Below are 24469 nucleotides of genomic sequence, written 5' to 3' on the forward strand. Positions count from 1 at the left end.
ATGTGTGGTGGTCTGTTTTTCGCCCCTTGGTGTTTCTTAACTCAACTAATACAAATTCCACATCACCTGTGCTATCTTTCCTCAATATTGTATCAATATATTCTTTAATCAACAATGCAACTCCACTTTTTTTTCCTTTCTGTCTGTCCTAAAAACTGAATAGCCCTCAATGTTTAGTTCCCATCCTTGGTCATCTTGGAGCCATGTCGCCATAATCCCAACTATATCATACCATTTTATTACTATCTGCACAACTAATTCATCCATTTTATTTCGAATACTTCGAGTGTTTAGGTTCAAAACCTTAAAGCTAGTCCTTTTAATGTGCCTTGACCCGTCCCTACTATTTTCTACAGTGTCATTATTTGAAAAAGGCCAGTAAGTGGTAAAAAAAAATACACCATGGGATAGTAGCTCAATGAGTGCACGGAGGAATTCATATTAGGTTTTAAAAAATTCTAAACCTTTTGTCAACAGAACAGGAATTGATCTGCATAAATAGTTCACATGTTATTACAGCATATGCCTTTCCAATTATAGTCTGATGAACCTGAGAGTGAAAGAGTGTAGAATCATGTAATTATATTTAAAAAAAACTTGTGTGCAGAAGGAGACCATTTGCCCACCGTGTCCCTGTTGGCTGCAAGAGCTGTCCAACCTAACACCACTTTCCAGCTTTTAATTGGTCAGTAGTTTAGTCGGTGCTTGCAAGTAGCATTCTATATGCTGCCTCTTATAAATGACCAGAAATGCAACGTGTTTGGAGTAAAAATAATTAAACTCTTAATAAAGTAAAGCAAAGCCAACCTGCTTCGTGGCTCCCATTTCACCGGGGGGGGGGGGGGGGGGGGCAATACAAACTTTAAAGGGTGGGGGTGATATGGGGGCATTAGGACCCGGAGGAAGCTTCTGCGCAGTGGCTGCTGGGTGAGCGAATGCAGAGGGAGAGATGGCAGCTGCAGCATCAGGAGCATCCATCCATTGAAAGGATCAAGTCAGACACTGGCACTGCACCGGCAAGAGGACAGGAGCACCGTCTTCCCAGCGGAATCAGTAACTGTATTGTTGGCACCTTGGGGTTTTTCAGGGAAAGGATGGAGTACATCAGAACCCCAAAGGTAAAGTAGATGCCCAGGATGCAGCTGGCATCACTGATGTGCTGTTGTTGTACATGATGCTGTCATTTGCTGCTTTGACCTTGTCCCTTGTGAAGCATTGGGTTTGGACAGCTTGTTTTGCTGTAACAAAAAAGATCATTCCTTGATCTTACCCGTTCGGTTGTAATGCGCATGGAATGAAAACGGATTTTGTTAAAAATCTAAAAAAGGATAACACTGTCTCAATTCCAAATGTGGATACCGTTAAAGGATTAATGGCCTCTTCAAAAACAAAAAAACCCCCCTCTTGTTCAATTTCAAATTCCAAATGCTTTGGACTGTACCTGTGCTCCATTCTCCAAATGCTTTGGACTGTACCTGTGCTGCATTATATCATAGACTGCTGAAGGAAAATATGCTCCTTCAGTGTCAAGCTGTGTTTGTTTGAAATTGTGCCTCTAATTAAGGAGCAGCCAAGGGCATTTTCAAAACCTTTTATCAGGAATGATTGCTCAATAGTAATGTTTGAAATAACTACTAGCATCATCATATCTGTTAGGCTAAAATTTAAAATGATGCTGATCTGGGGATTGAGTAAAATAGGCAATTAACATTTACATCTGCAATAATAATACTTTATTTTGTCTGTTCAAACTGTTTTGATTAGTCAGTTGGGTTTATTTATTGGGGGGGGGGGGGGGGGGCTGAAGTGCTTGATGCATGTGCACCTCCAGTGATTGGTAGCAGGCTGAGGGGGGTTGATGGCAAATAAAAACAGTGGAACCCAACAACAAAAAGTTTATCTGGCTGGTGACATTGGTTTTGTGAGGGATAGAATGGGTTGGAGTTTGCATGAGAGGGATGACATGGGATGGCACAGAAAAGATGGATGAGATGATGGAATTTGTCAACTGTGGCAAAATGGCAAGAATATTTATTTAATACAACTTATTTTTTGAAGGCTATTTTAGAAAAGTTGTCAGGTGAGCTAAGATAATACACCAGTGTTGATTCTGTAGCGGAGGATGATCACATTCTATACCTATACTCTCCGGAGTTTCTACACAGCTAATTCCAATGGACATGTCACTACACAAGCTTAGGCTTAAAGAAGGAACAGTTATATTAATGCGACAGAATTTGAATTCTATTGTCATGGAATAAGATTGCTAGTCCAGAAGCTGTTTTCTTTGACATTTCTGGTAGGTTATTTGTGTCCTCCTTCTGAAGATGGATGTAGTTGGTCAGCTATTTATTTGTTGCCCATTGTAAATTCCTCTGTTTCTGATTGTAAGGGCCTATATTTGCCTTCACAAATTTTTTTCTCTTAACATACCTATAGAAGTTTTTACAGTCAGTTTTTATGTTCACCGCAAGCTTACTCTTGTACTCTATTTCCCCCTTCTTAATCACTCCCTTTTTCTTCCTTTGCTGAATTCTAAACTGCCCCAATCTTCAGGTCTGCTGTTTTTTTTCTGGCCAATTTGTATGCCTTTTCCCTGGATCTAATACGATCTCTAATTTCCCTTGTAAGCCATGATTTGATCAAATAACCCGTCTTATTTTTGTGTCAGACAGGAATGAACAATTGGAGTTCACCCAAGTGCTCTTTGAATGTTTTCCATTTCCTACCTACCATCAGTCCTTTCACTAACATTCCCCAATCCATCATAGCCAAACCGCGTTCACACCATCGTAGTTTTCTTTATTTTTAAATAAATTTAGAGTACCCAATTCATTTTCTTTCCAATTTAGGCACAATTTAGCTTGGCCAATCCACCTACCCTGCACATCTTTGGGTTGTGGGGGCGAAACTCACGCAAACACGGGGAGAATGTGCAAACTCCACATGGACAGCGATCCAGAGCCAGGATTGAACCTGGGACCTCGGCGCCGTGAGGCAGAAATGCTAACCACTGCTGCCCCATCATAGTTTCCTTTATTAAGATTCTTTATTAAGACTCTAGTCTCAGAACCAATCAACTACGTTACTCTCCATTTTGATCAAGAATTCTATCAGATTATGGTCGCTCATCCTCAAGGTGCCTCGCACAACTAGATTGCCAATTATTCCTTTCTCATTGCACAATACCAAGTCTAGGATGGCCTTTTCTCGATTTGGCCCCTCAATGTATTTGTCCAGAAAAACATCCCATACACACCAGGAATTCCTCCTCTAGGATATTGTTAATAATTTGATTTGCAATATAAAGTTTAGTATTGTGTAACTCGACAAGAGTTATTTAATGGTCTCAGTGCAAAAGCACTGCGAGATAGCAGCAAGCACAATATGATTGAATTTAACATCCAGTTTGACAGGGAGAAGAATGGATCGGAGACTAATATTTTAAACTTAAGTAAAGGCAATAATGCGGAATTGAAAATTGAGCTAGACAAAGTGATTTGGGGTATTAGGCTAGGGGACACATCAACAAAGAAGCAGTGGCAGACATTTAACAATTTATTTCATAATATTCCGAATAGGTATATGCCTGCTGTTAAGAAAAATTCCAAAGGGAGCAGCCACCATCCATGGCTAACTAAAGAAGTTAAGGAAAGCACTATCCTTATGGAGAAATCATATAACTGTGCAAAGATGAGTGACAGGTCAGATGATTGGTCAGAATATAAAGGTCAGGAGAGAATGACAGAAGGTTAATCAGGAGAAATAAATTGAAGTAAGAGAGGAGGCAAGCCAGAAATGTAAAAATAAATTGGAAGAGTTTCTTCAGATATTTAAACAGAAAAAAGTAAGTAAAGTGTATCGGTCCTCTAAGGAGTGAGAATAGAAAGTTAATAGTTGATAATGAGGAAATGGCAGATAGAATGAACAGATAATTTATGTCTGTATTCACTATAGAGGATACAAGAAACAATCAAATGATAGCTGCAAATGAAGAGGTGGTGGGAGAGAGGTACATGGTGAAATTAAAATTGCTAAGGAGACAGTACCAAGCAAACTGATGGAACTGCGGGCTGACAAGTCTCTGGGTCCTGATGGACTTCATCATAGGGTCTTAAAAGAGATTGCTAATGAGATAGTAGATTAGTTGGTATTAATTTTACAAAATTCCTTACATTTTGGAAAGGTTTCATCAGACTGAAAAGTAGCAAACGTAACCCCTCTATTCAAGAAGGGAGGAAAGCAGGAAACAGTGGGCGCAATTCAGTGGCTGCATTATGCATGAGCAAAAACACGACAAGGCCTTTAAATAGCGGGAGAGGCCAAAAACGAGAACTGCGCCGACTGCCATTCCATTCGCAATCCAATCGGCCCACTTCGTAGGCGAAATCGGGAATCCGCGTAGCGTGGCTAGAAAATAATAATCACCACTTAAACCCAATATCCATACAATTAACGGGAGCCAACCCCTATCCAACGGCTTCCTGTGACCAAATAGTCTCTCCAGCAAGTGGTCACACGGGCGCCGAATAGTATTGTTTTTTAAAAGTGTGAAACTGGCAGAGGGGCGAGTAGCCATCTTCGCACAGAGGCGAAGAGCCTCAGGGCACTGGGCTTGCTGCTCCTGTGTTCAGAAGGGGCTGGAGGGAAAGAGTGTCCAGCCTCTGTTGGGGTGGACCGCCATGGGGTTATTGGAGTGGGGGGGGGGGGGGGGGGGTCTAGGTTGGGGGGCAACTGCACATGGGCTCGCCATGCCAACCCCTGGATTGTGTATCTGTTCTGGAGCAACATTAGCCCCTGCCTGTCTGCTCTACAGACCACCCATAACTCCGACTGACCGCGGAGGCCTCTGGCCGTGCGGCTTAAGGCTATTGCTAATAGGGAATTGGCAATCGTAGCTAAGTGGTCATGCATCCCAAATGGATACCCGTGGGTGAGTGTACCATGCAGCATGTGGGGGTTATTGCCTGGCATCTCAATCAGACTGTGATGCCTGGACACTGTACCCGAGCACGGTGGGAGGCAACAGCATGGATGCAGCGCCCAACATCCAAACATCCAGGGGATGGGCCCGAGCAACGGTGACATGTCCGCAGCCGGAGGGTGGGTGAGTGCAACGGGGAGAGGATCGGCCCCAGTCCAGGTAATGTTATGTGCGGGTGTCTGGGGTACAGAGTCCGAGGTCCGGTGAGCCGGGGCACCTGCTGCTGGCTGGTGTCCGTGGCAGGGGGTGTGCCGGGTTAGGGGTTGGAACGGGGGGGGGGGGGGGGGGGAGGAGGAGAAGAGACGACGACTGAAGAATCCTAGGATTGAAGACATCGCTGTCTGTCAGTCCAACGCCCTCTCCCAATTCCTTCCACATATCGAAGGCAAGGACAGTATTCTGGACCCCGCGGAACTTGCCACAGTGGTGCTGCTGGCAGACTGGGTGGCCAGAAGGCGTGGAAGGCACTGGCAGCAGCAGCGCCGACAGAGGCTCGAGGCGGCGGCTGATGTACAGGGCCCCGCCCCACACCCTGAGGACCCGACTGCCAATCGGGCCAGGGTGAGATTCAGAGGAGTGCCGCAACAGCCCAAGATGTACAGGCAATGCTGGTCTTTTGAATATATGTCGCAGGAGGCTCTGCCTCAACAAGCAGATGGTGCAGCACCTGTGCAATGTCCTTGCAGACCTGGCACCACATGAAGGAGGAGGATGCCTGCTCCCGGTGGCTGTCAAGGTCACGGCAGCTCTGAACTTCTATGCCTCAGGAACATTCCAGGACTCGAATGGGGACTTGTGTGGCATCTCACAAGCTACAGCCCACAGGTGCATCCAAGAGTTCACGGGTGCCCAGTCTGCCCGGGCAACGGATCACAAACTTTGACACGGACCAAGCCCAACAGGATGTCTAGGCAGTAGCATTCACCACCATTGAAGGGATGCCTCAGGTCCAGGGGCTCATAGATGGCACGCATGTTGCCTTGCATGCACTGGACCCTGTGGGATGCCCTTTGTCAACAGGAAGGGTTTCCACACCCTGAACATGCAGCTTTGGTACGACCACCACTTGAAGATCATGCACATGTGTGCATGCTTCCCGGTGAGTGTCCACAACAGCCACTTCCTGGGGCAGTCAGACATCCCTGGCCTCTTCGAGGACCATCCCAGGATGGCCTGTTGGCTCTTGGGAGAAAAAGGGCTACCCACTGAGGATCTGTCTAATGACGCCAATACTGAGGTCGGTGACTGTCGTAGAGACCCGGTACAAGAGGCCCATGCGGTCACCCGGTCTGTCAGTGACGATGCATCAGACTGTTAAAAATGTGGTTTTGATACCTTGACGGCTCTAGTAGTGCACTGCAGTACACCCCCTGGAAGGTTGCCTGCTTTGTGGTGGTCTGCTGTATCCTCCGAAACCTGGCTTAGCAGTGGGCCACGTGCTGGAGGGGAAGGAGGAGGAACATGTGGCTATTTCCAAGGAGGAGGAGGAAGAGGAGGCACTTGACCAGGAGGGGCTGGAGAGGGACTCCGGGGAGGATCTGGAAGACAGGCTGTAGCAAGGGTCTGGTGAGCCCCGAGGACCAGGGAGGCCTCTGCTTCAATAGGACTTGGCCCCATCGCACCCCCTCGCTCCTTCCCCCTCCCCATACTTCACCCTCTCAGTGATCCTCCATGTGCTTAGCCTTCCGTGCTCTGCCACTGCGACTCAGTGTATCCCCAGAATACACATCGGAGGTGGAGGCAGCCTGCTGCTTAACACGTCCCGTGGCCTTCGATGCCCCTGGTGGGTGTCATTTGGGGGCTCTGAGGCCAGAGGGCCCTGGGTGCATTCATCGGTGGCACATGCACAGCTGTGCCACCCTGTACCAGGTGCTGACTCCTGACTGGCGTCATCAGAGGGGTGGTACTCAGAGCAGCTAGTCACTGCTACCACTCCCATAGGATGGGTTCGGGTTAGCACCCAGCGCCATTTCCTCCCGTTAGTGCCTATAGGGACCGAGGGTTCACCATGGGATGGAGGGCCAGCTAGTTAAAACCCCGGCTGCCCCTGCGGCATTTTGCTCTATTAGCCCTGGCAAATTCCCAATGTCTGAACCACAGTGTTGATGACCACTGCGATGCTCCTCAGTGACTGAGACATGTTCTGCAGTGTCCCGGCAATGGCCACCTGTGACTGGGACAAGCTCCGAAGTGCATCGACTGTACCCATCTGAGACTGGGACATGCACACCCAGCGCCTCGACTAATGTCCACCTGAGACTGGGACATGTCCCGTAGTGCTTCATCAAGATTCACTTGATACTGGGTTAGGTCCCCCAGCAAGTCAAAAATTCTGCCGACCCCCTCAGCCATGGCAGTCACAGACTAAGCCACCCTTTTGACACCTCCACTCATGTTGTCTATGTCATTCACCAGGCTCTGCACTGCGATCGCCACCCGAGCAGTGTTGGCCTCGGTACCACGCATTGCCGGCGCTGTGTCCCAGGCCCTAGCCTCTGGAACTGCTCCAATTGGCTATGGAGGTGCTGGAGGTTTACTGACATCCCCCTCTGAATATCACGTCAGTACCCTATCGGTTGCAACAGCTCCGGGTAAACCTGGTCCAGAGCTCCGGGTAAACCTGGTCCAGTTGGGTCCTGGAATCCAGCAGACCTCCGACTGTTGTCTCGCCTGGGGCGTTCCTGCTTCCACCTGATGTACATCAGCAACTGTGTGGTGCTCACCAGAATGTGCCCCAGAAGCTTCACCACTACAGTTGGCCAACAAGACGTGCGTCTCTGCGCTGGTGGAGGGTGGGGATGACAATAGCGCCCCCTTCTTTGGTGGCATCCGAGGTTTCACTTGGGAGGCAGGGCTGGGCCGGTGCCGTTGGCTGGAGGTCCTGTGGGAGAATGGACATGTGGTCAGTGGGAAGGATTGGTCATTCAGTATGGCACTAACAACTCATGTTTGACAGCCCATCTGGGTGGGGCCCTCACCTTTGCGCCGACCTCCATGTTGGTAACCGCTCTGCCCTTGGCCACCTCCAGGGCCCGTTCCTTGAGGGTGGTGAGGATTTTGATGTCCGCCACCTCGCTGCCCATCTGGGCCCTCTACCGAAGGTTGTGGGACAACTTCTCCTATGGGGACACAGATGGCATCATTAGCTGCACGCGTGGTTCACGACGGTAGGGTGGGGGAGGGGGGAGCATGAGTGGGCCAGGGCACGGCACAGTACTGGGTGGGGGTGGTGCCAGGTGCATTCCCGTCGGGAGTCCAGTGCCAACTCACCCATATGGCCGGGTGTAGGCTGTTGACTCTCTTGTGGCACTGGGTGCCAGTCCTCCTGGTCATGCTGCACAAGCTGGCTGGCAGTCACTGCTATTTCCTCCCAGGTGACACTGGCTGCCCTGTGGATGACCTCCGGGATCCTGGAGGGAACAGGACATCCCTTCTGGCCTCGACTGCCTCTAGGAACCTCCCCAGGCCTGCATCCCCGAATTGTTGGGCTGGCTGTCTTGGCGTTATGGCTGCGGGCTTAATGGGGTTGGTTGTGTAAGAGCAGTTTAAGTGCTGCCCTACCTTGTGTTGCTCGTTATGCTTTCCCTTAATTTGCTCTGTTTTAATTACCTTTGCTCAAGAGTCGCCAGGTATCTTTCTGATACCACCACAGGGTTCAAAGCTGAATACTGATCAATGACTCGATACACCAGTTAGTAAGTTTGAAATCAATACACGTTTATTTATACACACACAGTCAATTATTACTCATGCATAAACTCTACTCGCTAAACTACAACTACTACTAAAAGCCTATACTTAGCTTCGAGTGGCCCACTCAGTCAGAGGAACAATGGCCGTTGTCCGGTTCTGATATGCTGGCTTCGAGCTGGTACGGAATAGTAGCTAGGAGCGCCTATCTCGTAGCGTGCATTGACCTTAGACTTACTTGGTTGGTGCTTGGCGGCCTCTCGTCGTTGAGAGCCAAATGCCAAGGTGAAGAGGAGTAAGAGATCTTCCAAGAGCTACCACAAGAGCGAACTGACCTTGGGGACTCTGTTTTATAGCCCTCAGGGGTTTCGCGCCCTTCTGAGCGGACCCCGGACTTGGTCCCAATTAATTGGACCATGTCCCAATCGTTCGTATTGATATTCTCCAATTCCGGGATTGTTCCCTGATCGTTGGCCTGCCTTTGTTTTAGCTTCCACTGGCTTTGGGAAGTTTGTCCTGGCACCGATTGTTTCAATGTTTCTTTTTGTCCCCGGAGATAGCTCATTACTATGCTAATGTCTTAGTAGTTTCAGTTCTGTCTGGGTTCTGCAAGTCCTAATGCACAGGAAACCTTGCACCTGTTTGTTTTCTCTAGTGCTGTCCATTTTTCCCTGCACTCTTTGCGAGTATCCATTTTGGAATCGGGACGTGGCCACCGCAGGTGGCTACACTTGTTAGCTGGGCACTGGTGAGTGCAATCCCGGCGAATAGGCTGGCGAGCCATGATTTGCGGTGTGAAGCCCATGGGGCAGCCGTAAGGGAACCAATTAACGTTGGATTGCAGTGATGGCCTCTCTGGGAAGCTCACGGCAGTTCCCGCTTGCTACCATACTCAAAAGTATTCATTGAATCAAGCCCAATTGGCCAGTTAGCTTGACATCTATCGGAAAAGTGTTAATATCAATCATTAAAGAGGTTATAGCTGTACACTTAGATGAGCTCAAGGTATGGGAAGAGTCAGCATGGTTTTGTGAAAGGGAAACCATCTTTAACCAATTAGGTGCACGGTATCACAGTGGTTAGCACTATGGCTTCACAACACCAGGGTGCCAGGTTCAATTCCCGGCTTGGGTCACTGTCTGTGTGGAGTCTGCATGTTCTCCCAGTGTCTGTGTGGGTTTCCTCCAGATGCTTCGGTTTCCTCCCACAAGTCCAGAAAGACGTGCTATTAGGTAATTTGGACATTACATTTGAATTCCCCCCTCTGTACCCAAACAGGCACTGGAATGTGGCGACTCAGATTTTCACAGTAACTTCATTGCAGTGTTAATGTAAGCCTATGTGTGACAATAATAAAAAGGATGATTATAAGAGTTCTTTGAAGGAGTAACATGTGCTGTGGATAAAGGGGAGTCTGTAGATGTACTCTACTTGGATTTCCAGAAAGCGTTTGATAAGGTGTCACATCAAAGGCTATTGCAAAACATAAAAGCCCATGGTGAAGGGGGAAACATACAAGCTTGGATAAAATATTGCTGGCTGGCAGAAAACAGTGGCCCCTTTTAATAGGGGGATCTCCCCCACAGCGACCCCTGTAATAGGGGGATCTCCCCCACGGCGAACCCTGTAATAGGGGAACTCTGGCAGGGATCCCTGTAATAGGCGGACCCCCTTAGCAGCCCCTTTAATGGGGCGAACCCCGCCCCTTCTAGGGACCCCTTTGATAGGGAAAACTCCCCCCGGACCCCTTTAATAGGGAGAGCTCCCCGGGACCCCTTTAATAGAGAAACCCCTCAAGAACCCCTGTAATCGTGGGACCCCCGTCCCCATAGCAACATATATTTGACAGCTTAGCCATCATCAGTTGGATATTGCAGAGCATTATCTGAATAATTACAGCACTAAGTCTTATAAGTAGTGTACATAATCCAGAGACAAGTAATTTATGAGAATCAAGAGTTAATGTAATTTTCATAAAGTGAATTACAAATCATCTATGCCATGTGATCCAATACTACATTTATAGTTACAAAAGTTGATTCTTTCCATTCAGGGGAAACCTTTCTTTTAAAAATAATAATTCACAAGATGTTATCATTGTTAGCAGGGCCAGAATTTATGCCCATCTCTAGTTAAAGTGGGGGTTAGCTGCTTTTTGAGCCACTTTTTTAGTTAATATGGTGAAAGTAATCTCAGAGCACTGTTAGCCGGCCATTTGCCAAATTTTGAGCCAGTGATGCTGAAGGAACAATTATAGATAGCCAAGTCATGATGCATGAATTGCAGGGGAACTGGGAAGTTAAGGAGCAGGATTCTCCATTATTGGGGACTATGTCCCCACGCCGGTGTCAGAACGGTAGAGTTTTACGCCAGAAAAACTTGGTACAAAGGGACACGAATTCCAAGCTCTGCAGGGGGTTAGCAGGGACCCGGAGTAGATCTTGCAGCTTTTGCTGCAGATACTGACCCCCGCACCTTCGGGTCGGATGGCGATGACCTCCAGCGGCCACGCTGAGCTACATGGTGGATTTGGACGGTGGAGCTTGATCCACAAAAGAGGACCCCCTCCCCCCGGGGCGGCTGCGTGCCTGACCCTCAACCCCCGCGTAAGCACTCCCTGGCCACCTACAAGGCCTCCAATCCGCCCGCCCCCAACCAGGGTGGCCGCGGACCGAGTCTGCAGCCGCCACATGAGTATCCTGACTGGCTGGAGCACATTGGTTCTACGCCATCGGGGCTTTGGTCGGTCGGGGGCAGAGAATTGCTGAGCGGGCCTCTGGCAATGGCCCGTGGTAGGGCCCAGGCTGCGTGGCATACGCCCCGAGTACTTCGCTTTTCGGGGCCCACAGGATCTGTGACCCGGCGCCGGTCCCGATCTCTTGCGGGAACATCGATTATCCGCCCCTGCGCCAGCCATGATTTCTGTTAGAGGGTGCGGAGAATCCAGCCCAAGGTGTCCAATGCACCTGCAACCTTTATCCTAATAGGTGGTGGAATTTGAGGGTGTTAGATGTGTTTCTAAAGATATATTGCAGTGCAAGCAATGGATTATGACCACTGCAGCCAAAGTCAATCGCGAGTGAACAGGGTGAATTGTTGGCGTTAAAGGTGGGCTGCCAATTAATGGACTGTTTTGCTCTGGTTGGTATTAAGTTTCTGGAGTGTTGTTGCAGCTGCAGCCATCCAGACAAGTGGACAACATTCTACCACAGTTTTGACTTGTACCTTTGTAGGTGGTGGAGAAACTTTGGGGAGTTAGAAGGTGAGCCATTTAGCACAGATAACCAAGCCTCTGATCTGCTGTAGTGGGAAGACTTCAATTCTGTGCCTGATCAGTGATAATCCCTAAATTGTAGAATCCTTTAGATTAGTAATTGTAATGTTATTGAATGTCAAGGGGGCAGTAGTTAGATTCTTGTAGGAGATTGTCATTGCCTGGCACTGGTGTGTCATGCATATTACTTAACCCTGCATCAGTTCAAGACTAGATGTTGTCTACGTTTTGCATGTGATGTGACCCATGTAAATAACTTACAAACACTGAAAATAACTATTGCTGTTATTATCCCCCAAAGTTTGATAGAATGATTCAGTCTTTTTATAAATGTATTTTATTCCAAACGTGTAAAAAAAAAAACCCAGCAACATATAAAAACTCAGTCCTTTTACATCCTTCCCTGCCCTAAGACGAACAGTTCCTCAAACATCGTCATGAACAATTCCTACCGTGTCTCAAAGCCCTCCGCTCAAATTTAATTTTTCCAACCGGAGAAAATCATACAAGTACCCCAGCCAGGCAGCCAGCAAAAAACTTTGCCGGGCAATTAGAGAAGCGAAGATCGCAACATTGGCCCCCTTCTCTGCCAGCAGCTCCTGCACTTCCGATACCCCAAAAATCGTCAACGCTGGGTCCGGCGTGACCTCCACCCGTACAATCTCGGATAACATCCCAAAACACCGCTTCCCAGTATCCCTACAGCTTCATGCAACCCAGAACATGTGCACACGATTCGCCAGCCCTCGCTCACACTCAATTGGCCACCCATTGGAAGAACCCACTCATTCTCGCCGGGGTCATATGTACCCTGTGCATCACCTTGAACTGAATCAAGCTCACTCATGCAGGAGAAGGTTGAATTCACCTTGTGCATCGCTTCAGACCACAGTCCCCAGCCTATCTCCTCCTAGCCTCGCTCCCCCACCCAACCTCTCCTCCCATATAACAATGGTAATCTTTATTGTCGCAAGTAGGCTTACATTAACATTGCAATTAAGTTACTGTGAAAAGCCCCTAGTCACCACACTCCGGCAGCTGTTCGGGTACACTGAGGCAGAATTCAGATTGTCCAATTGGCCTAACAAGCACATTTTTGTGGACTTGTGGGAGGAAACCGAAGCACCTGGAGGAAACCCATGGAGACACAGGGCGAACGTGCAGACTTCACACAGACAGTGACCTAAGCCGGGAATCGAACCACACTGCCGCTGTGAAGCAACAGTGCTAACCACTATGTTACCGTGCCACATAGATCCTGGATCCTCACCACCTGCGCCCCTCCCCCCACTCCCCGTATACATATCTCCAATCGTAGGGGGTACTTTAGCACAGTGGGCTAAACAGCTGGCTTGTAATGCAGAACAATGCCAGCAGCGCGGGTTCAATTCCTGAACCGGCCTCCCCGAACAGGCGTCGGAATGTGGCAACTTGGGACTTTAGGGTAGCACGGTAGCATAGTGGTTAGCATAATTGCTTCACAGCTCCAGGGTCCCAGGTTCGATTCCGGCTTGGGCCACTGTCTGTGCAGAGTCTGCATGTTTTCCCCGTGTGTGCGTGGGTTTCCTCCGGGTGCCCTGGTTTCCTTGCACGGTGTAAAGATGTGCAGGTTAGGTGGATTGGCTGTGCCAAATTGCCCTTGGTGTCCAAAATTGCCCTTAATGTTGGGTGAGGTTACTGGGTTATGGGGATAGGGTGGAGGTGTGGGCTTGGGTAGGGTGCTCTTTCCAAGAGCCGGTGCAGACTCGATGGGCCGAATGGCCTCCTGCACTGTAAATTCTATGTTCCCTCTCCCAATTCATCTGCGAGAAATAATTGCTCCAATAAAGGTATGCTTCGGCAATCTGGGAAACGTCCTCCATTCCTTTCGAGCAAAGTCCCTCACCTGCTTTTATTGAAATTCACTCCCTCTCGAGTAGGATTATGGAAATATTGGAGAGGTTTGGGGCCTTCTCTGGGTACAAGTTAAATATCGGGAAGAGTGAGGTGTTTCCGGTGAATGCAGCGGGGCTGTGGGCAGAGTTAACCTTCGCCTCACTGATTGCCCGGAGGCGGGTCCTGTTGGGGTGGAGGTTAGCTTCTCCATCCTGTGACACGGCTTGGCGGGGAGTGGGGGGGGGGGGGGGGTACCTACTGAAGGGGATGAAGGAAAGGTATCACTATTCATGGGGGCTGTTTATTATGCACTTCTGAGAATTGGTTGCCATTGAACATTTGGGAAGGGGGGGTTGGCAGTATTGTTGTCTTTGGTCATACGGTTTATAGATTGTTGTGTTTTTTTAAAATGGATTGTTGTGTTTTTTTTAACCTGGAATGTACGAGTGGATGTTTTGGTCTGTATATTGAGCAGGGGTTAGTTTGTGTGTGGGGGATTGATACTGTATTTGTTTGTTTATTGATGAAAATGAGGAGAATAAAAAGATTAAAAAAGAAAAGTCTGCAACAATTAGTTATAACTGGTTGCTATTCTAAATTAGGACTAATGTAACCCTATCACCAACCATCCTTGATGCGGAGATGCCGGCGTTGGATTGGGGTGAGCACAGTAAGAAGTCTTACAACACCAGGTTAAAGTCCAACAGGTTTGTTTCAAACACGAGCTTTCGGAGCGCAGCTCCTTCTTCAGGTGACTGGAGAGGTATGATCTCTCTCTCCAGTATCATACCTCTCCAGTCACCTGAAGAAGGAGCTGCGCTCCGTAAGCTCGTGTTTGAAACAAACCTGTTGGACTTTAACCTGGTGTTGTAGGACTTCTTACTGTAGCAACCATCCTGCCATGGCTCCACTTATCTTCTCTGGAAACGAGATCAGGGGTGTCTAAAATGCACTCCCTTCTCATGGATTATATCACATTAATCCCAGGCCTTGAACACCGGATGCAAAGTGCTCTGTCAAACCTTCCCCCAAGGATACTTTGCAGTTCATCAAAACATGATTTGCAATAGCAGCCGCCATCCCAATGCAAACAGCACCACCGAGGCGCAGGCCCACTCACCAGTAGGAATGAGAGAGAGAGAATCAGGTGAACTGGTGCAATGACAATCTCTCCCTCAATGTCAACAAAACAAAGGAGATTGTCATCGACTTCAGGAAGCGTAGTGGAGAACATGCCCCTGTCTACATTAATGGAAACAAAGTAGAAAAGGTAGAGAGCTTCAAGTTTTTAGGTGTACAGATCGCCAACAACCTGTCTTGGTCCCCCCATGCCGACACTATAGTTAAGAAAGCCCACCAACGACTACACTTTCTCAGAAGACTAAGGAAATTTGGCATGTCAGCTATGACTCTCACCAAACTTCTACAGATGCACCATAGAAAGCGTTCTTTCTGGTTGTATCACAGCTTGGTATGGAGCCTGCTCTGCGCAAGACCGCAGGAAACTACAAAAGGTTGTAAATGTAGCCCAGTCCATCCTGCAAATCAGCCTCCCATCCATTGACTCCATCTATACTTCCCGCTGCCTCAGAAAGGCAGCCAGCATAATTAAGGACCCCACACACCCTGGACATACTCTCTACCACCTTCTTCTGTCCGACCTTCTCAAGAACAGTTTCCTCCCTACTGCCATCAGACTATTGAATGGACCTACCTCATAAAGTTGATCTTTTCTCTACACCTTTCTCTAACATATTCTGCAGTCTCTCCTTCCTTCCCCATGTACAGTATGCATTGTTTGTACAGCATGCAAGAAACAATACTTTTTACTGTATACTAATACATGTGACAATAATAAATCAAATCAAAAAACCGGCAGTTCAAAGTGGGTCCCGCCCCAGCCATCTCCAACCACCTCAATCAAACAAGAATTCTCTCTGATTCAACTCAACTCTGCTCTTCACCAAACTCTGACCAGGATTATCCAGGGATATAGAGCAAGGCATATATCCCCCAAAACAGATAATTATGGAATGTGCATGAAGATAAAATAAAGGATTAAAAGAGGAGTTGAGCCAGTGCTCACAAAAAAGCAGCCAATCCCCCACTCACATCATGTGACACCCCAGTACCAATTTTTGTTGCAAATAATGTTTGAAATAACAGTGGTAATAATTTGATTACAGGAGTCTCTTGATATATCAATAAAAGCATTACGATTTTTGAATGCATTTTACTGTATGAGATGGGAGTTAATGACCACCCCGCCGTGTGTTTTTCAGTGGTGGATGCAGCCCGCCAACAGTCAAACATCTCCTGTCCAAACGACTGAGACTGCTGCGCTGGTATCCTAACTCAATTTTAAGCGGGTGACCATTTACCCATATCGTTACCTTAATGGGGGCCACTTGGGGTGGGGGGGCTGCCACGCAATGTAGGTGCAGGCAGTTGATCTCCATCCCCTCATCCTTGGGTGCATCATTCTCAGGTTCATCCAATTGGAGTGTATGGGCCCTGGGTTGGCCCCAGCTTTTTTTTTTAAATTCAAAGTACCAAATTAATTTTTTTCCCATTTTAAGGAACAATTAAGCGTGGTCAATCCACTTATCTTGCACATCTTTGGGTTGTGGGGGTGAGACCCACGCATAATGTGCAAACTCCACACAGACAGTAACCCGGGTACAGGATCGAACCCAGGTCCTCGGCACCATGAGGCAGCAATGCTAACCACAGCACCACTGTGCTTCCCCGGCTTCTGCCACAGCGACTGGCCCTCTACACGGCCACGACCGGTGATCGCACCGCGATCGTCACCCACAAGTCCTACACTTACATGGCTTCACATTCATGGGCTCTGGAGAAGGCTCTCTTCGGGAAGGAACTTCCGACAGCTACTGGTGTGGGCCCTTACCCCGCCCCATCCAAGGCACAGCAGGATACGGAGAGGTTCTTTCAGACAGAAGGGGGCAGTCCTTAGGGCATCTCCATTTCCTGTAACTCCTGCAATCTCCGCTCTGTGCTCTTGGGACAACACTATCCGAAAAGTCATTGTCAGCTCAGCTAACTGTTTTCTTTGGGTGGCCGCATTGTTCATGCCTCAAGCCAACTGGTCTCTTACCATCTCCGACAAAGTGTCACTATGTTCACAGTACCCCGCAATCCTGCGCAGCCTGGATAATAACTCAGCAAGGGATTCCCCAGGAGTCCACTCTGCGGTGTTAAACTGGTAAGGTTGGACTGTTACGGACGGGGTTGGGATAAAATATTGTCCCACCAAGTCACAAGTTCATCAAACATTTTACTGGTCAGGTGCAGCTGGGTACATAAGGCTTCTTTTCACCCCGAATGTATGCACCACATGCAGCTAGCAAAATGACCACCTGGCATTCGATTTCAATCATGTTATTTGCCCAGAAGTAGTAACACATTCTTTTGTGCATATTGGTTCCAACTTTCCAGCGCAGCATCAAATACATCCAAATGTCCATTAAGGGGCATGGTGCAACAGAAAAACAAACTTCCAACCTGTATCCACCATAAGGTCCAAGGAAGCGGCTTCAGCAGCATAGGCAGCCATCCAACTATAACCCTCATTGCCAGTTTTGTGAGGGCCATGAAGAATCCAGCACAATTTTGTAGTCAAACAGAAAGTAACTTTATTTACAACAATATGTACATAGTACCAGCAGTTCACTACTGGTTCCCTCTCTGGCCAATACCAGACTGGCCAGCTCTATTTGTACAGCTACAGGGTTAATGATTCTCCCCCACCCCCCTCCTTGGGGGAGCTCATGTTCCAGAAGGATCATGGGGTGGCCAATTGTCCCCAGCCAATAGGATCCAGGCACAGTACCCAATTACTTTTGTTCCAATTAAGGGGCAATTTAGCGTGGCCAATCCACCTACCCTGCATATCTTTGGGTTGTGGGGGTGAGACCCACGCAGACACGTAGGGGAGAATTTGCAAACTCCACACTGACAGTGACCCGGGGCTGGGATTGAACCCGAGTCCTCGCCGCCATGAGGCAATAGTGCTAACCACTGCGCCACTGTGCGCCCTCATCTAACAGATATAACCAGTGCCATCCAGTAAACCATCGATGATAGTTCATGAAATCGGCTCAAGAGGAAAACTGCGTGGAGGCCAGCAGTCCTCATGTATGCTGTTTCATATGAGCCTAGCCAACTGGTGTGGGCAGTCTTGAGTGTGGACGTCATCACTGTTATGTTCTATCTCACTCAATACCTACAGACATATCAGGGGTGGGTCACCATACAATGGATATTAGTTGCAGCCTTTTCTTCTACTTTGTATGGAGGCTGGCAATCAATTGACTTGGCAGAGGTCAGAGATTGAAACTGGAACTTTTCCATGGTAGTATTTGAAGAGGAACCAAGGGTTAAACTGATAAACATTCCTCCCTCAACTAATTCAACCAAAATATGAATTAACTTGGCCATTTATCTTTTTCTGATTTGTGGGTAAAGTGAATGCCATGTTGACCAATACGACATTAACTGCACTGTGTAATTCATTGTATGTGAAGTCTTTCAGGATGCTTCTGACAGATGTGATAGGTGCTTTACAATTGCAAATCTTTCTTTCTTTAATGTAGTTCAATATTAGGATATTAGTTTAAGTGTAACCTATTTACCCTGCATGACTTGAATGCAGAGGTCAGCAAGCACACTATCCTTTCTTATCTACTTTCATTAATGAGTCAGTACCTTGCTCTACTTTTCAAATTCCTCCCCCTGATTTAACATCTATTCATTGTAAAAATGTTTTCTTTTCCTTCAGCAATTTTGTTAAATAGTCCTGAGATTAAACTGTGCGAGACTAGTATATGAACATCCCACATGCTTGTCTAAAATTCTTTCCAAGTGAGAGGAATTTCAAAAAATCTCTCAAGTATTTCTATGGTAGGATGTCCGAGTAATTGTAGGGACCTAATTTAATCATGATTTGTGATGCTCGTGTGTGCAATCCTGGCAGATTGTGTAAGCACAAATGTTCATTTGTATCGTGGGATTTAAATTATTGGGAAGAATAGCGAATGGTTTTGGCTCTTTTATTTCCGTTGATTTATATTTCTTGTTCTCTCTTCCGCCCCCCGACTCCTGTACACCACCTACAGATTTCCTCCACCTTTGTTCCTGTGCTACATTCTCTGGCCCACCCCACTACCCTCACCTCCTCACTTTCTGACAATGTGCCTGCTTTGGAGCTCCTCCTTCCTTGCTCTCATGCAACTGCTTCCAATCTCCTTCCTGTGTCTGCTTTGGATTCCCTCCCTCCATTTTATCTGTCAGAGTTTCCCAGCTGAACAAGTCAGAATATCCTCCCTTCCTGCCTTGCTCCCTGATTTTCTTCTCTTTCTTATATATCTGCCTTGGAGTCGTGTCTTCTCTTCCATCTCTATGCATACCAACATTATGCATTCTTTTGTAATGCCCTGGGCTATAATATCAGATGTTTAGCGCAAGTGACATTGCCTTATTCCGATCAGTGTTAGGAATTGCTTGATAAATGAGATGCTGAAGAAGCAAGCGGTATAAGTAGATATTGTTAGAATTTTGAATCAAGATCTGGTAAGGAGACACTAAAAATCCAGCACTATCTTAAGTATATATTTGCATCTGATATTTGAGTCGAACATAACATTCCATGCTGTTTTTTTGTTTTTTGTTGTATTACTGGGTGTGTTCCAGAGGGCAATAGTCCTTTGTGGATATCAGAAATGGTCGGAAAGTTGTGCAGTGCTGATTGTTTTCTGCTGCTGTGCTCAGAAAAACTTTGATAACTAAGAAATAAATTATGGAGACATGTTAGGTAATTGGGTTAATTACTAATGAGAGCAGGATTTTATTCCAGAATTATTAATAACCATGAGATTAATGGAATGTTGTGTTACAATTGTGAGGTTTATAAGATTACTGTATTATGTTTTGGGACTGTATATTTTATATTTGGGGTAAACAAAGGGGTCCTGTAACCTATTCTGAAGTCTGCTACCAAAATTATTTACATTGAGAGATGTATGTGAAATGCCAAGGACTGTTCTTGGGATTACCACCAAAGTTGAGATGGATAAGAGGTAGCAATTAGTTGTTAGAAAACGTAGGCTTTACAATCTACAGTTTGTGGGAAGATTGCATGAAGCTGTCAGATTATGACCAACATAGAGGGTGGGATTCCCCCCCCCCCCCACGCCAGGTGGGAGAATCGCCGGGGCGGCGCACGAATCGCGCCACGCTGCCCTGACCCCCACACGCGATTCTCCCACCGCCCCGAAACCAGTGTCGCGCGAATCCCGCTGGGCCGCTCGGAGAATCGGCGCAAACGCGAGCGGCGATTCTCTGGAGCGGCCGCGCGTAAACGGACTAGTCCCGCCGGCGCCATCCACACCTGGTCGCTGCCGGCAGGTACCCGTCGCGCAGGCTTGGGGGGCGGCCTGTGGGGGGGGAGAGGGGCTCCGTTCCCTGGGGCGGCCTCCGAGGGGTCTGGCCCGTGATCGGGGCTCACCGATCGGCAGGCCGGCCTCTTCCTACTTCCTTGTGCTAACCGGCCTCCGAACCCCGCTGCCATGTTGGTGAGGGGCCGGAGCGCTCCGCGAGGTTACCGCGCACCAGCGCCACTGCGTATGTCATCGTTGGCGCCGGCGCAACTGCACATGCGCGGATCCCGTGGCGCCCAGTTCGCGGCAGGATCTGCGGCTGGAGTGTCGCAAACCACTCCAGCGCCATGGTGGCCCCCTAAAGGGGGGCTGAATTCGACGTGGGAGCGGCCTGTTCACGCCGTCATAAAACGCGATGGCGTTTGCAAAAGCATGGACAATCCCGCCCAGAATGTTTCCTATTAAACTACTACTGTAAGCCTTAATTACTGTTAAAGTTTTGCCTATTATTTTTAATCTTTCAAGGGTGTGGGCATCACAGGCTAGGCAGAATGGATTGCTGATGCCTTTTTCCATTGCCTTGAACTGCTGCAGTCCTTGTGGTGTAGATACATCCACAGTGATCTTAGGAATAGTTCCAATTCAGGATGATGTGTGACTTGCAGGTGGTGGTATCCCCATGTATTTGCAACCTTTGTGCTTCTAGGTGCAGAAGTCACAGGTTTGCAAGGTGCTGTTTAAGGAGCCTTGGTGTGTTGCTGCATGCGAATTAGGAGCAGGAGTAGGCCTGGTCCACCATTCAATAAGATCATGGCTGATCTGATTGTAACCTCAACCCCACATTCCTGTCTACCCCTGATAATCTTGTTAATCAACAATTTATCTAGCTCTGCCTTAAAAATAATATGCAAACATACAAATTAGGAGTAAACTGAGTGGCTTGTGAAGCCATTTCAGAAGGCATGTAAGAGTCAACCATATTGCTGTGGATTTGGAGTCACATTTAGGCCAGGCGAGGTAAGGACAGAAGATTTCCTTCCTTAAAGGGCATTCGTCAACCAGATGGTTTTTGTTTAACGACAATCGACAATAGTTTCATCGTCATTATTAGATTTAAAATTTCAGATTTATTATTGATTCGACTTCCACCAGCTGCCATGGTGGGATTTGAATCTGGGTCCCCGGAGCATTACTCTGGGGGCAGGATTAGCCGGCTGCATCTGGCTGGTGATCGGAGAATCCCGCCCGAGGTCAATGGACTTCTCCGTTGTCCGCGTCTCACCCGTGGCGTTCTTGCGACCGGTGGGACGGAAGAATCCAGCCTTGGTCTCTGGATTACTAGCCCAATGACAATACCACTTTCGTCACAGCCACGGATGCAGTGCTTCTTGTAGATCAGGGGTGGGCAAACTACGGCCCGCCAAAGGTCTTTATGCAGCCCACCAAGATCAAGTCATAAAAAAAAATGTTTTAAAAAAAATGTAAAAAATTTTTTTTTTTTTAGTAAGGTTAATGGGGGGGGGGGGGGCTGTTGGGTTACTGGTATAGGGTGGATATGTTGACTTGAGTAGGGTGATCATTGCTCGGCACAACATCGAGGGCCTAAGGGCCTGTTCTGTGCTGTACTGTTCTATGTTCTATGTTCTATATGAGGCACCCAGAATCATAACCGGGTGAAGCGCCATTTTTGAAAAGTAGAGAAAAAGAGGGCTAAAGGCAGGATGCCGCCGGGGGAAGCGCTGAGGTATATGCCTCACGCTAATTGGTTACAACCGGGACTATTAATTAATATACTATGCGGCCCTTTAAAATTGTGAATTTCTGAATGTGGCCCTTGCACGGAAAAGTTTGCCCACCCCTGTTGTAGATGGTAACACTGTGCTATTGCCTATGATGGAGATAATGATTTTATTAGATGGGGTGCCCAGTGGGCTGCTTTGTCCTAGATGATGTCAAGCTCTTGAGGGTGTTGTAAGAGTTTGAGAGAAAATGGAGCATATTCCATCACAGTCCTGACTTGAGCCTTGAAGATGGTGGATAGGATTTATATGAATTACACAGAATTTATATGGCTTGTCCAGTTCAGTTTCTGCTCAATGATAACCCCCAGATGTCGACAGGGGGTTAGTGTATAGTGCCTTCTAACCTTGCTCATCTTCCCAAAACGTATCACATTCTAGTAGCATTACTTTTTTTTAACTCCAATCTTTTTTGTTAATTAAAATGATTGAATTGAGGAAAAGATGGTTCAGAATTGGCACTCACATTCTGACCAAAGGACTCTGAATGAAGCCTAGACTAAAGTAGAATTCTGTTTGTTGGCTATGAAGGACTGGTCCGAAATAAGTATGCAGTTTGACCTAGTTTCTACTGAACATGAATTCATAGCACGTCGTTGAAAATCTCACCCGAAGACAGAATAACAGTGGCTGGTGTGGGAAACAAAAAAAAATTACACTGGCGGAGGAAGAGGTTATGTGCTTGACACTTTGTTGGAACAGTGAAAGGAGAGCTTTATCCTGTATTTTGCTTGTACATTTCTGGACCTAAGCAGCTTGATTCTGGCCCTTGTTTAGAAAAAGATGGAAATCTCTTCTCTTCATTGTTAATGTATCATTTTTGACGAGAACAAGGAAATGTAAGGCGATGCCCCACAAGTGAGATGGTACCTATCAGTATTTGCACAAATCACCCCTGGTCAGTTCCCAAGGTAAGATAGCACAACACTTGCACTTATAGCTGACAGAAATATTTATTCTCCTTTGCTGCAAGCCATGATTGTTTTTTATCCTGTAACTGTGTTTTACACACTATTCATGAGAACTTTATCTGCCTTTAATATTAAGTGAAAGATATTCTTGTTCTGGGGGGACATTTTCAGAAATCAACATGTGCACTTCAAAAAATTCTGAGTGAAAAGGAAGCTTTTATCAACAAAAATGTAGATCAGCACATAGGTTGGTTGTGCTTCACAAAGAACTAACTACTTGGGTGGTATGCGGGATTGATTTAGTGTGTTTCCAAAGATTTTTGTATTCAATCCAATCTGTCAGTCCACAAGCTGAGAAAAGCCCTGTTCCCCATTGGGTCACAAAAGCAACTGCAACAATTTTTATTTCTCTCGCATTGGTGCTGCGACCTCATGATGGCACTCTTGAGTGTAACTTTTAATCGGTAATTTTGAGGAATTGTGGAACTATTTTCTAAACTGATATTGCGCTGATTGTCTAATTATTAAAAAAACATTTTTTGCACAAAATCCGGCTTGCTTGTTCTGCATCTCTTCACCTTCTGCTTGTTCTGTACAATTTGTTGGTGAGCTGCTGTCAGGGGTTCTTCTGTGTGCTTGTTGGCTCAAAGTACACAGGTAACCTGCGCATAATTGTACCTTGTCTTTAATTTTCCTTTCCTCTCCATGTGGGAATGTACTTGACACGTCTTGTAAATACAGCCAAGTACCAGCAGGATGGCGATGTGGATTTGCCGTGTTTTATGGCGTGCTCCAACACACTAAACCACTGTTGAAACCATTTCTTTTGAAGTTCGGTTGAGTGCACTTTCATGAAATATTTTTTATTTTAGCCGATTTTTAAAAGGTTGTACTAATTTTCACATTTAGCTGAAATGTAATGATTAAATTTCAAAAATGGCAATCAAACCACAGGAGAGAAGATTTCCGTGATTTAACTGCAGTAAAATTGGAGATATGTTTATCAAGAGCAGGGGACGAATTAAATGTTTTGATTTTAATAAGTAAATCAGCTGGCAACTGATATTACTAATTTTAAGCTGAGGTTTTGTTTTCTCAGTTTGATAACGAAAACGCACAGGGCCAATATTTCAGTGACTACGGTGTCACGGAAAAGCCACCTCACTTAATATTGTGCCACGATAGGCACACTGGGGCGACTGTCTGACTAGAAAGGTAATTCTGCCAGAAACTGCTTGCTTTGGGGGCTCAGTATCCCCCCCCCCCCTCTCCGTCCACACCACCCATCAGAACATTCCAGAAGAATGCACAGAGAGTACACCTTTGGTGGTGGAGGTTGGTTTTGTTTCAAATCAAGTTGTTGTTGTCTGTGAAATTCAGACACTTCGATTAGTTTATTATTCAAAAGTTTTACCCAGGTGCCCATATTGCGAAATGAACAAAGGACAGACACAAGTTTGCAATCCAAAGTGTGTTGGGGCTTGGGGGGAAGGTCGGGGGTCGAATTGGGGCCTCGGAGATCGAGATGCCGTTTAAAA

The 24469-nt window shown here is 47.0% G+C and overlaps 1 protein-coding gene across 3 annotated transcripts in view; it reads left to right on the forward strand.

Moving 5' to 3' along the window:
- Positions 1-924: 924 nt before the first annotated feature.
- mtmr7b (myotubularin related protein 7b) overlaps positions 925-24469 on the forward strand; it is a 126109-nt gene continuing 102564 nt past the window's right edge. For 2 of the 3 annotated variants that reach the window (XM_038791102.1, XM_038791104.1), the window contains exon 1: positions 925-1118. In XM_038791102.1, the coding sequence (XP_038647030.1) occupies positions 936-1118 (183 nt within the window). In that variant the 5' untranslated portion in view covers positions 925-935. Of the gene's footprint in view, positions 1119-22782; positions 22932-24469 lie in introns of those variants that run through there. The other variant, XM_038791103.1, reaches the window with a different exon arrangement.

Source organism: Scyliorhinus canicula, chromosome 3, assembly GCF_902713615.1.
Source record: "Scyliorhinus canicula chromosome 3, sScyCan1.1, whole genome shotgun sequence".
Taxonomy (NCBI): Eukaryota; Metazoa; Chordata; class Chondrichthyes; order Carcharhiniformes; family Scyliorhinidae; genus Scyliorhinus; species Scyliorhinus canicula.